This window comes from Cynara cardunculus (genome assembly GCF_001531365.2).
Source record: "Cynara cardunculus var. scolymus isolate 2C chromosome LG 15, CcrdV1, whole genome shotgun sequence".
Classification (NCBI taxonomy): domain Eukaryota; kingdom Viridiplantae; phylum Streptophyta; class Magnoliopsida; order Asterales; family Asteraceae; genus Cynara; species Cynara cardunculus.
This window is the reverse complement of record NC_037542.1, coordinates 2921669-2932761: the sequence shown is the minus strand read 5'-3', so window position 1 is coordinate 2932761 and position 11093 is coordinate 2921669. Positions and strand designations below refer to the sequence as shown.

Sequence of the window (11093 nt, the reverse complement as noted above, 5' to 3'; positions counted from 1 at the left end):
ATTTTAAAATATATTAGAATAACATTAAAATATTTTTAAAAATTTATCAAAAAGTAAATGTTCTTTAATATATGACTAGTTTGGACCCGGGACCGGTTATTGTAACTGGTTATAAGTATTTTTAACCGGACCTTAGTATTTTCGATGTAACCGATCCCAATCCGGATTGTTACGGTTTCATTTCAGTCCAGGATCTTTTGGGCCGGGCCGAGWCCGGTTTGTGGCCCTGTCTAATCTGGACCCTCAATGAAACAGAAACCGAGTCGCCCAAAACTCAGAATAGAATCTCTCCATCTCGAGTTCTCGACTGTCAGAGTCAAGGTTATGATCGATTGGTAAGTTGAAATTAGATATTTCTAGAGTTTAATTCATAAAATAAWTGAAAATTACCTSGTATTTTGGTGTTTGTGTTGTGTGATTGTCAATTTGTCATTGTAATATTTCAATATTCCATCCTCCAATCATTTACAAATCTATTGCAGATCATCAAAATTATTGCTTTGATGGTATTGGATTGAAACTTGAAAGTGTTCAATATTTTATCCTTGGCAGTCTTACAAGGAATCCATGATTATTTAGTTAATTATTAGTGTTATTGAAACTTGAAAGTGTTTAATTACTAGGCAGTCTTCAAAGGGATATCTGATTATTGCGTTAGCTATTAAATGTTTAATCACTTGGCAGATTTTAGCTTTCTGTTGAATCTTGCAAGGAATCCATGGTTATTGAGTAATCCTCACGAAGTAGGTATCACTCATGATATCAAAGTGTTTTTATGAGCACCAACTGTTTGATAAAATTCATCAATGAACAACACATGTTCTCTTTGAAGTAGAATGTATGATGGAAGCTTGATTAATGTTGCCATCTTGGTCGTTGTGTATTTCCTTTTGTAGGTTCTCTTTGCTTCATATTGCTATCTTGGTTCTGTTCACTTATTGGTTGCTATCTTGTAGAAACCCTTGTTACCTTGCCATTGTGTAAAGTATTTCATGTTTGGATTTAGCAAAAAAGTAAAACTGGACAGCAGCAATGAGCTGCTGAACAGCAGTTAAATATGTGCAAAAATAGTTCCAAAATTGTTTGCTATACATGAGCTACTTGTAATGTACAACCAATTGAGTGTTGAATATTTGTGATTCTAAAGTCGGTTTGTCTGGATTAGTGCAAAAAGTTAAATCTTTTGGATAAACTTGAATTTTGAGGGGAAAATCTGAGTTGGGTTTCTGAGTGTTTTGAATTTCCAGGGGAATATTGAGGTGGGTTTGTGTTAATTTGTTCAAAAGTGAAACAAATTACGATTCATAATCTTAGGAGATACATTTCTGAGTATACAGACAGTTTCTTGATCAATTGGTATAGAACCTATCTTTGTAATCATTATTCATAGTTTTTAGGTAGAAAACTTTCCATTCTATTGTAGTTGGTAAACATTGTGAATAATATCTTGCCTTCAGTCTTATATTATATTTGTGAAAGCAATTTGTTGTTTACTTGATATTAGTTTGGTAAAAAAAAACAAAGAACTTGTGTGCAAATAGAAGCAACAAACAACACCTTCACATTTATGATCATGTCGTCATCCATCTTTTAATTAGGTTTCACAGTACCAGTTAAAGAAAATTCACCAAATTTTTTTATTTGATGTGGGTCATTGTGGTTATCTATCCCAATTTACTGATGACAGCAAACTAGCTATTGCCCTTGCAAAATCTTGTTGAATATGCACTTACAGAGCACACCGAAACAAATTGCCACTTTGTTTGAGAAAAGATACAACAAGGGCAAATATTGTTAGTTTATTACCCCCTCAAGAACTCATCTTGCAGACATTCTGACCAAGGTATTGCCAAAAAGATCCATAATCTTTGTTTGTCCAAGATGAACATCTGTAACCTACACAAACCTTCATCGTTTTCTTTTCTTTGGAGGGAACTGATAGTGAAGTTGGTACTCTTAATTATAATGCAGCAGCAGTGAGCATCATGCAAATTACATTACCCAATATTGTCAATAGTACCTATAGTAATTTCAGCTAGCACATTTTCAGGGAATTAACTTTATTCAAGTCAGTTATAGTTGTTGAGTGATTTTCATGCAACCCCACACCACATCACCTAAGCTTCTGTTTTTTGTTGCTTAAGTGTGCCTTCCTCTGTTTTACAAACATGGGATGCACTGGATATGGTCTTGATGCATAGAGGATGGAACACTAGATAGTAATGTAGAAGATTTACCAAACATTTACTGAACAACCATTTTTCATTCTGCACTAAATCATATAGAGTCTCTTAATCATTCAGCATCTACCAATCCTGCCGTTAGATAGCTCACGGCTTCCACCAGCCTGCCTCTGCCGTCTTCACCTCCAATCAGGTAATATGTTCGTCCATTTCCCTCCACTTATTTTTCAGATTCTCTTTGTTAACAACATGATTAATTTCTATTGTATGTTATGATTTTGGTTAGATCAACTGTTTCAAGTTCAAGAGAAGTAAACAGAATGCCATCTCTTCAAACAGCATTGCCTCCTGAACTTGCCAACAACGCCATTAGGGTTACTCACTCTTTTCTCTGTATTACACACTGTTAATCAGGGGATTTGGTTACAAATTTTAAAATTAATGTTTGAAGTGTTGCCGTTCCAACATAATAACCTTTGGATGTCAAAACATGATCACTTCAGTCTGAAATCAAGTAGAGGAACTTTTAATAACCACAGTGAATTCATAGAAATATACTTCAAATCGTGTGATTTTGGTGTTAAATCGACTAGAGTAATTGTGTCTGGAATTTCCACATGGGAAGTACTATTTGTGGCATCAAAAATCAAATGTAGCTCCTGTTATGGGATTGAAGGGATTATGAAATGTGATTTTGTATGGTTACCCATAAGGATAGTGAAACCTATCCTCTGCTAATTTGTGTTTTCTCTTATGATTTTGTAGCTATACCGTGAATGCCTACGCAGAGCCAAGTACATTGGTCATAAGGTATGTACGTACATAAACACACTTGTGAGTATTTGAGTTGATGGAATTATGTTTCTGTTACCATTTGGGATCAGTGGACATCATTTTTAGTTTGTTATATATGGACTTTGAGTTCTTGCAAACAGCTATATAAAATTTATTAAGAAAATTTAAATATGGTTAGAACTTCAGTTAATTACATAAGCAAATCTTTAATGTAGATGTTATCATCATGAATTGGAGTTGGCATAAAAAATGTGGATGTTGCATAGTGCACATGGAGATTATGCTTGTGACTAATGGGTAAATATCATATGGGAAACAAAATGGCCTCATAGGAGCACCTAGAAAGAGAAATCTAAACGTCAAAGTGCATTGAGAGTGTACTGAAATGGTGTCCCAACCTCTCAATTTTGTAATGTTTAGCCTTTTCCATTCACCATTAATTTTGTAATGTTTGGCCAGGAGAGGACTCCATTTCTAAGACAAAGTAACTAGACGCAGGGTGGCAGTGTCTAGCATCTAGGTGCTTCTTCCCCTTGTCATCTCCCCTGTATCTAATGCTTAAGGTTATCTCATTAAGTTAGGAATGGCACATTAGTTTTACCAAGTCTTTGTACATGATCTTTTAATTACATTGTGCAAAGAGGCCACATCTGTTTTGAGAGCTACACCGCCATGCTATAAAATGGTCTAGCAAAGCGGTTTGTATATATATATATATATATATATATATACATATATATATATATTATATATATACATATATATATATTATATATATACATATATATACATAAATATATATATATACATAAATATATATATAATATATATTATATATATATATTATATATATATATATATATATATTAACAAGAAAGTCAAAGGGCAATAGGATTGGAAGGGAGACGCTTGTGATCCGGTTGTATTTCCTCTGCTTACCATATTGCTATGCTGCCCATTTTTGCTCCAAATATTATCAGGAGATAAAAACATGTCACAGAATTTCAAATGTTAGATAATTCAAATACTTTTCACATTGTTACCATATTAACATTCTATTACGACTTCATGTAACTGTAGCAACATAACACGGAGCTTGTTGTTCAAATGGTGAGGCAGCAATTCCGAAAGCACCTGCATGAGACAGATCCAGAGAAGATTCAGAAGCTGAAAGACGAGTAAGTTACTTTTCATTGCATTTGTGTTTTTGACGTATGCTGTATGCAGAGAGCTTCAACTGTAGGTATCATGACCAAGCATTTAGGTTGAGAATTCACCCTCTTTATCAGCTTCTTTACGGTGGGATGAACTTTCGACCATACCTCTGAATTATTGACCATGAATACAATACACAGGAATTTCATTCTTGCAAAGTAGAGTGTAACCTCAAACATTCAAATTTGGGATTTCTGAGATCCCAACCTCCCGAAAGGTCAAGGGATGTGTATGAGTTTTGTCGTATATGAATATTATATAATTAAAAAAAATACCAAGAGGGTACTTTTGTTTGAGTGCAACAGATTGACATTTGTGTGTATTTGCAGTGCAGCAAGAGGACTTATAAACCACATATTATATGAGGCTGAGGAGATGACAGGCAGGAAATTCAGCTGAACATCATAAACCCATCTGCTTCTGATAATTGCTCTTGAAGTTTCAGAAGAATCTTCATCTTGACTTTTCTGGGGTCAAATGTTAATTGAATAATTTGACTTGAAACTTGAATTTTATTAAGTCTTGCAGTGAGACTGAGCTTCATTTTGTATGTGATCAACTCTTGAGCTGAGATTGCATTGCTTTTCTTGTTTGGTTCAAGTTGTTTTAATCCTGGTTTACATACAAGAATGCATGAAAATCCAAAGACGGTTTATTCAGCCCAACAATCGAACAACAACTTATCTGTTAATATACAGACAACTATATCAATACAGCTATATCCATACAGGTTTTAACATAAAACAAACCGAACAGCCCCTTAGTCTGATCCTTATTTTATGTAATGTTACTTTGGTTTAAGTGTTTGATATATCATATCTAAAGTATTAAAATGAAGGTTTATAAAAATACGTCACAAAAAATACGAATGAGAGTACCGAGTACTTTTTATTTTCATACAAAATTTTCTTAAATAAATGTACAATGCAATGCTAGAAAAATGATACTAATTGTACCTTACAGAGCTACCAAATCATGAACAACATTAAGATGAAAGTTATCAAAATTTTCTTAAATAAATGTACAATGCAATGCTAGAAAATGATACTAATTGTACCTTACAGAGCTACCAAATCATGAACAACATTAAGATGAAAGTAAAATTGTGAATTTTTGACATTAGAACGTTGCGAGAGCCGGCTTTGAATTCATTCCATGAATGCTTACGAGGTTCACAACCGAACCCGAATGGAATATACCCATCTTCTCCAATAACTTCACAATCAAATCACCGAACAAATAAGAAGCACCCGACACCATGAACCCAAAGGTCACATAATAAGCGATAGTTTTGAAATAAGACTTGTTCTGCACATACGCTTTTCCGGCTGCCAGTATCATGATGCAAATAACGGAAGCTGCTGCCACCATCACAAGCTTCAGATCCCTGTTGTTGCTCTCACGGAAGGAGAAACCGTACACAACTGGAGGGAGGAACCCGAATACAAGATATGATAACAGACAAACCACCATGTGAAGTGCGAAATCTGCTCTTCGTCCCAAAAGTTGTTGGTATCGGTCTTCTGAAGATCCCCTTGTGCGTTCGGCTTTAAGATCCCAAAGCTGTTAAATTTATATCATTAGATTACTCTTCAAAAGAGCTGGTTTATTGGAGGAATTTGAGTATATTCTTGGATAAAACCGTGAGATCGCGTAAAAGCTTGCTTTCGTTAAGTTATATTTCGACCCTTATTTGCCTCGGTATCACGAAATCAACTCGAGGATAATCTCAGACTTGCTTTAACGATTATGGCAGAATCGTAACCGCTCTTATATTAAATAGTAATAACAACTAAGAGGGAAGATATGAAACTTACATCATGACTAATCACGAACAATCCGCCAAATATATTAGCCAGTCCCAACGCTAACACATTCACTGCAAGCATTTGACGATAAAAGATTAACAACAAGCACTCGTAGTTTCAAACCTACTCTCGAGTTGAGGAAATGCAATGCTTACATGTGTCGGCATTAGCACCAGCTGCAGACGACACAACACTAAGACTAGCAATTGATTCCATCAGACCACCGTAAACCATGCTTTTAACTATCTCCAAGCTACGACCACCTGTCAGCGTGGTGGCATCGCCTTGTTGACTCCCACTTTCAACATGCTGCAAGGCCGAAGTTCCAGTCTCACCCGGTGATCTTTGATGGCTGGATGGATCAAGCTGCTTGCTGTCTATAGTAATTACTGTGTCTTTTCCTATTGACATTGTGATAACATATAAATATCACTTGAGAAGCAAATTACCTTCAATCCTTTTTAACAAGTTTGTAGGCACATTTACCTTCGATGCTTTCATTTTTCTTCAATTCTTCAACTTTGATCTGTTTGTCTGTTAAGACATCCTTCAGAGGCTGTTCTAGATGAATTTCGACGTTGTTTTGGACAGTGCGTTCTTCAGACATTGTATTTGTTGATTCAGCTGAAACTTCCCCAGATAGATCATGCTTCAATATCGTATTATCTCATAGTTTAGGTACATTATTTGCCTATGGCTGTGAGGAATCTTATTATATCTCATATGGGTTTTTAGTAGCAACACAAAGGAGGATGTTAGTGTAAGAATACGTGGAATTCCATTAGATTACTCTCCAAAAGATCCCTAAGAGGAAAGAAGGGAGGTTCAATATATATGGATGGAAAATGGTTCAAGTCTAGTTGATATGGGACTCTAAGGGGCCGTTTACCAAACGCTTACATGGGTAAGCGCTTAACGAGTCACATTACTTTACCGGATGAATATGTAAAGGATCAAGAATCTTACTCGGTAAGAGCGAGACAAGTACCAAGAGTCTTACCCGGTAAGTGAGAGCGACGACTCTAGATGCCAGCATTTGTATTTAAAGCAACATTGCTTACATTCAAAATATCAAAAACACATATTTTGTAACGGTAATACCGTCCCTGGAGTAGCGAAACATAAACATTGTTTTGAAAACAAATTTGAAGCAAAAACCATCATGATTACCTGAAGTATTCATTTGAACTGTGACATCAAGCTCTTGATTCATTTGTGAATTGTCAATGATTAAAGATCCCACATTTGGAGGAACAACGAGCCTCAATCCATCATGTTGAAGTGAAGAAATGTCGTCATCTGTAGGCTCCCCGTTATTACTGTTATTATTAGCCGGAGGCATGACGACAAACATTCCTGGATAATCGCTTTTGGCGTTGGAATCTATATGGTAAGAGGTAAGTAACTGATCATGAGTGTCTGCAATCCTTCCTGCAACACGTATGTACTCATTCTCATATGTCCCATGAAAATTGCAACAGTTATAGTCCCTAAATGAATTTGCTTACCGATATTAGTATTATTTGATTCCTCAGCATTAACTTGTTCAATTGTAACAGATTCTTGTGTTGAAGAAGGTGCTGATTGAACTTGATCTTTTACCAAAACTTGACTGTTCGGGTCATGCAAACTTGAGGACGGAATATGGTCAGCAGCAGCCTTGCCCTCCAAATGCATTGTAGCATCGGTAGTACGCGAGCTAGTTTCTTGCCTCAGAACATTCAGCTCATCGAGGTTAGAAGATACATTATTTTCCCTATCAAAACTCTTAACGACTCCTGAATCAAGAGATCAAAGTAGCCCGATAAACATAACAAGAGAATAGATTCCCTTCATATTTCTAGTGTAGGGAGGGAATTACCTTCGTTGTTTGATTGATCCACCTTATCTGATGCAAAAATGGAAGAAAACCAGTGTTTCTTCACACCCACTTGCTTCTGAGAACGTTGATTGTTTTCTTCGTCACTTTTATTTCCAAACATCCGAAACAACTTAAACCCGGTCCCTGCAACATCAAACATGAATGGAAATAGAAAATATTTCTTCAAGGTCAAGATAGATGAGATTCATACCTGTGGGCATGAAAATGCTGAAGCATGACAAACATCTGAATACATCTGGCTCTATTTGATGATCATATTCATTAGATGCAGGTGGCTGAACATCGTCTAAACTAAGCTCACTTCCATTCTGAGCTTGACTGTTGCTTGAAACAACATTCACTTGAGAAGGAATGGGAGTTTCCGACTTGTTACGCTTCGCATCTTCACCAGGAGCTGGAATCCTGCGTTTCCTTTTACGAAGAATTACCCTTTTGGTGATACAAGAATTACAGTTAGGACAGTACAAATCATGTGTATCCTGCTTCTTTAATACCGTCTCCACATCAAATTCAGTTATTTCATTCTCAACATCTTTAATCACTTCAATATCACTGCTTTCTGTTTCAATGTTTATGTATGATGGGGAACTTTTGTCGAATGATATTTCAGAAGGCTGAAGATTACCATCAGAAAACTCGTCATGCTTTTGGTGTTCGGCATTTTGGTTTTGGTGTTCGGCATTTTGGTTGTTGACAACATGGTACAGACCATTCCCATTTTCTTGATTATGGCTTGCTACATTGGTGTTCTCTTGCAAATGGTTTTTCTCATGAGCAGTTGAATCAATACCATTTGCAGATGATTCACCATGCAACCCAGTACCTGCAAATATAGATAAATTAGACCATTATGTAACAGTAAGGGGTAAAATAGTCAGTTCGGTCATATCAAACAAAACAACAATTTAGCTTAATTCATACAGACAACTTAAATCTAAAGGCTTAAAAGAAAAAACAACCAAACCACCTCTTAATCTTCTATGTTTTGAAAGCCAAAGTAACTTTTCAGATGATATCCAGACAGTGAGAAGTCACTGAATAGTATGGCTGTCCCGATAAAATTGCAACACTTACCTTTTCTAGGATGTCGGATGAAAATTGAGACGTTTCCTTTTTTAGCAAAAAGGTTACGTATTAGCCAAATTGATTACATGCCATAGCGTTGAAGAAACAATAATGCCAATGTGATGTAGGTTGTCTAGTGAGATATCCATAAACACAAATCACACTGAACTGCTGGAGGCACCGACATTTGCTCAAAAAATGCTAATTACTCAACGCCAATCTGCTATGGGATCCGATGGCAACTTTCAAACATTCATCATAAATCGAGGGGTTTATTACCTTTGGTTTCACTAAAAAGACATGGTCTGTGTTGGCCTACAGTTTTCACATTCACCAGCATATGCGAAGGTTCGTGATTATGATCAGTGAGACACGTTCTACCCTCACAATCCCACGAGCAGATTCGACATTTCCATATTCCTTCAGTCACAGAAAAGGGAAAAAGATGCAATTTCTTAATTACCTGATATTGAAATCCAGATGTAGCAATTCTATCCAAACAATCTACAGTTTTTGTTACACTGAGTAAAGTAGCTTGTTTGACATTGAAGGCTGAAGCATAAAAACTAGTAAAGGGTGTTGTGCATTGACAGATATGATGCATCTCCATTGACTTACCCCCCCCCCCCCCCAAAAAAGTCAAAATGCCCTAATCTCTAGGGTTTTCCAGCAATCCCACTTGCAGATTATATGAAAGCTGTCTAATTTTATAATTTAATTCAATTAATTAACAAAAAGTCTGAAAAATTACAGATTTGAACATGATGTAGAACAGAGATCAGTGGCATTGTGAATCAGTGATTTTGTTCACATAACAGTTTTTCAAGAAAAGCTCACTACTGAACTGAATACAGAAAGATGATGATGATGATTGATGAGTCCAAAGAGAGAATATATCAAAAAAGAAAACAACCCAATAATCATTAAGCACCAGAAAAGAGAACCAGATTCAAGAATCACCTTAAACAGGAAGAAGATACCTCAGCCTGACTGCAAACCAAATAGGAAAGAGAGAGAGAGGTGGGGTTTTTTATGAAGAAAAAACTAAATAAGAAACAAAGGTGGGTCTTCATGGGGTATAAATTAAGAAATTAGAAACAGCAACTACTACTGTGCTATTATTAGATTCAGATCTCCATTTTGTATTTTACCTTTATCTGTATCATAATAAACACAATACTCTTGTTTCTCTTTCTCTGTTTCATCTTCATCAATCTTTATGCCATTTTGTTGAATAAAATCTTGGACCACTTCATCTTCTCCTTGTTGCTTCCATTCTTCACCATCAACTGAACTACTACTGCTCATTTCACCATCAAATGTTGATGAATTGTTGGTGGAAAATGGGGTTTGATGGAGGTTTCTTTTTCTGGGTATTAAGCTCTGATCCAATTCATCAGCTTCTTGCTGCTGTTCTACCTCCATTAGAGAGATGGAATATGGATAGGGAGGAGATGATGTGAGTGGAGGCAGTGAAGTTTGCAAAATCTTGAACAATATTTTTATATTTTCAGAAATTTATGTCTGAACAAGAAAGAAAAAGAAGCTTATCTTGGTGCATGTACATCACAATCATAAGACCTTGCTTATATCTCTATTCTCCCCCATCACACTCTTCAAGACTGGCACGTTTTCATCAATGAAAAACGAAGAAATAATATTTGAAATGGTTTCCAGCCGTTGGATCATAATTGTATTTGATCTGAATCATTTAAATGGGTTCTTTTTTCATCACACAATGATGAACTTCTTTGATGTTATTCATTCATGTGTCGTTCAAATTCGAAGTAATAATAATTTCACCAACTTATTGTGTTATTGTTTATAAATATCAAGGGTTGTTTGTTTATTTCTTAATAGTTTCATTAAGAAGCGGTTTTTGAATCGTTAAGAGGTAAATCTTGTTAGGCCAAAAAAATTATGTTTCTTGAGGTTCTAAAACTTTCTGAATGATTTTGTATGTTAGGTCTTCTTTAACCATTCAACACATTAATTTCATTTTGAATAATTATCAAACAATTATATTTAATTTTGCATTTTTTATAAGTCTCTTAATCATTCTGACCACTTAATCATTTTGCATCATACCATTCAGCAACTGCCAAACAGACCCTAGATAGTGTATTTGTTTTAGGAGAAAAGTTT

General features: G+C 35.6%; 2 protein-coding genes across 8 annotated transcripts; one reads left to right on the top strand and one right to left on the bottom strand.

The window, feature by feature from the left end:
* Positions 1 to 260: 260 nt before the first annotated feature.
* Positions 261 to 4807, top strand: LOC112528785. 4 transcript variants are annotated; one of them, XM_025139861.1, is made up of 6 exons: positions 261 to 335; positions 2286 to 2376; positions 2470 to 2557; positions 2949 to 2993; positions 4059 to 4156; positions 4528 to 4807. In XM_025139861.1, the coding sequence occupies exons 3-6, from the start codon at positions 2504 to 2506 to the stop codon at positions 4556 to 4558; spliced, it is 228 nt and encodes a 75-aa protein (XP_024995629.1). In that variant the 5' UTR covers positions 261 to 335; positions 2286 to 2376; positions 2470 to 2503; the 3' UTR covers positions 4559 to 4807. The 4 variants fall into 4 exon arrangements, with proteins under 4 accessions (XP_024995629.1, XP_024995627.1, XP_024995630.1 ...); XM_025139859.1 differs by having other exon boundaries at positions 4523 to 4807; XM_025139862.1 differs by having other exon boundaries at positions 267 to 335; positions 2304 to 2376.
* A 182-nt stretch (positions 4808 to 4989) lies between these two features.
* On the bottom strand, positions 4990 to 10589 carry LOC112528704 (membrane protein of ER body-like protein). Of its 4 annotated transcripts, XM_025139724.1 has the most exons (10): positions 10100 to 10589; positions 8074 to 8706; positions 7863 to 8006; positions 7510 to 7779; positions 7172 to 7432; positions 6488 to 6631; positions 6157 to 6402; positions 6011 to 6072; positions 5264 to 5756; positions 4990 to 5162 (listed from the first exon to the last, which is right to left on the bottom strand). In XM_025139724.1, exons 1-9 carry the CDS (start codon positions 10371 to 10373, stop codon positions 5313 to 5315), a joined length of 2478 nt encoding a protein of 825 aa, XP_024995492.1. In that variant the 5' UTR covers positions 10374 to 10589; the 3' UTR covers positions 4990 to 5162; positions 5264 to 5312. The 4 variants fall into 4 exon arrangements, with proteins under 4 accessions (XP_024995492.1, XP_024995491.1, XP_024995493.1 ...); XM_025139723.1 differs by having other exon boundaries at positions 4991 to 5756; XM_025139725.1 differs by having other exon boundaries at positions 4991 to 5756; positions 6488 to 6625.
* Between the last annotated feature and the right edge of the window lie 504 nt (positions 10590 to 11093).

Coding starts and splice junctions, on each gene's coding strand:
- LOC112528785 (XM_025139859.1), top strand. CDS start 2,504: ATGCCATCTCTTCAAACAGCATTGCCTCCTGAACTTGCCAACAACGCC. Junction 2,994..4,058: donor CCAAGTACATTGGTCATAAG/GTATGTACGTAC, acceptor ATGTAACTGTAG/CAACATAACACGGAGCTTGT. Junction 4,157..4,522: donor ATTCAGAAGCTGAAAGACGA/GTAAGTTACTTT, acceptor GTGTATTTGCAG/TGCAGCAAGAGGACTTATAA.
- LOC112528704 (XM_025139724.1), bottom strand. CDS start 10,373: ATGGAGGTAGAACAGCAGCAAGAAGCTGATGAATTGGATCAGAGCTTA. Junction 6,403..6,487: donor GAAAAATGAAAGCATCGAAG/GTAAATGTGCCT, acceptor CAATGTCAATAG/GAAAAGACACAGTAATTACT. Junction 6,073..6,156: donor TGGTGCTAATGCCGACACAT/GTAAGCATTGCA, acceptor AAATGCTTGCAG/TGAATGTGTTAGCGTTGGGA.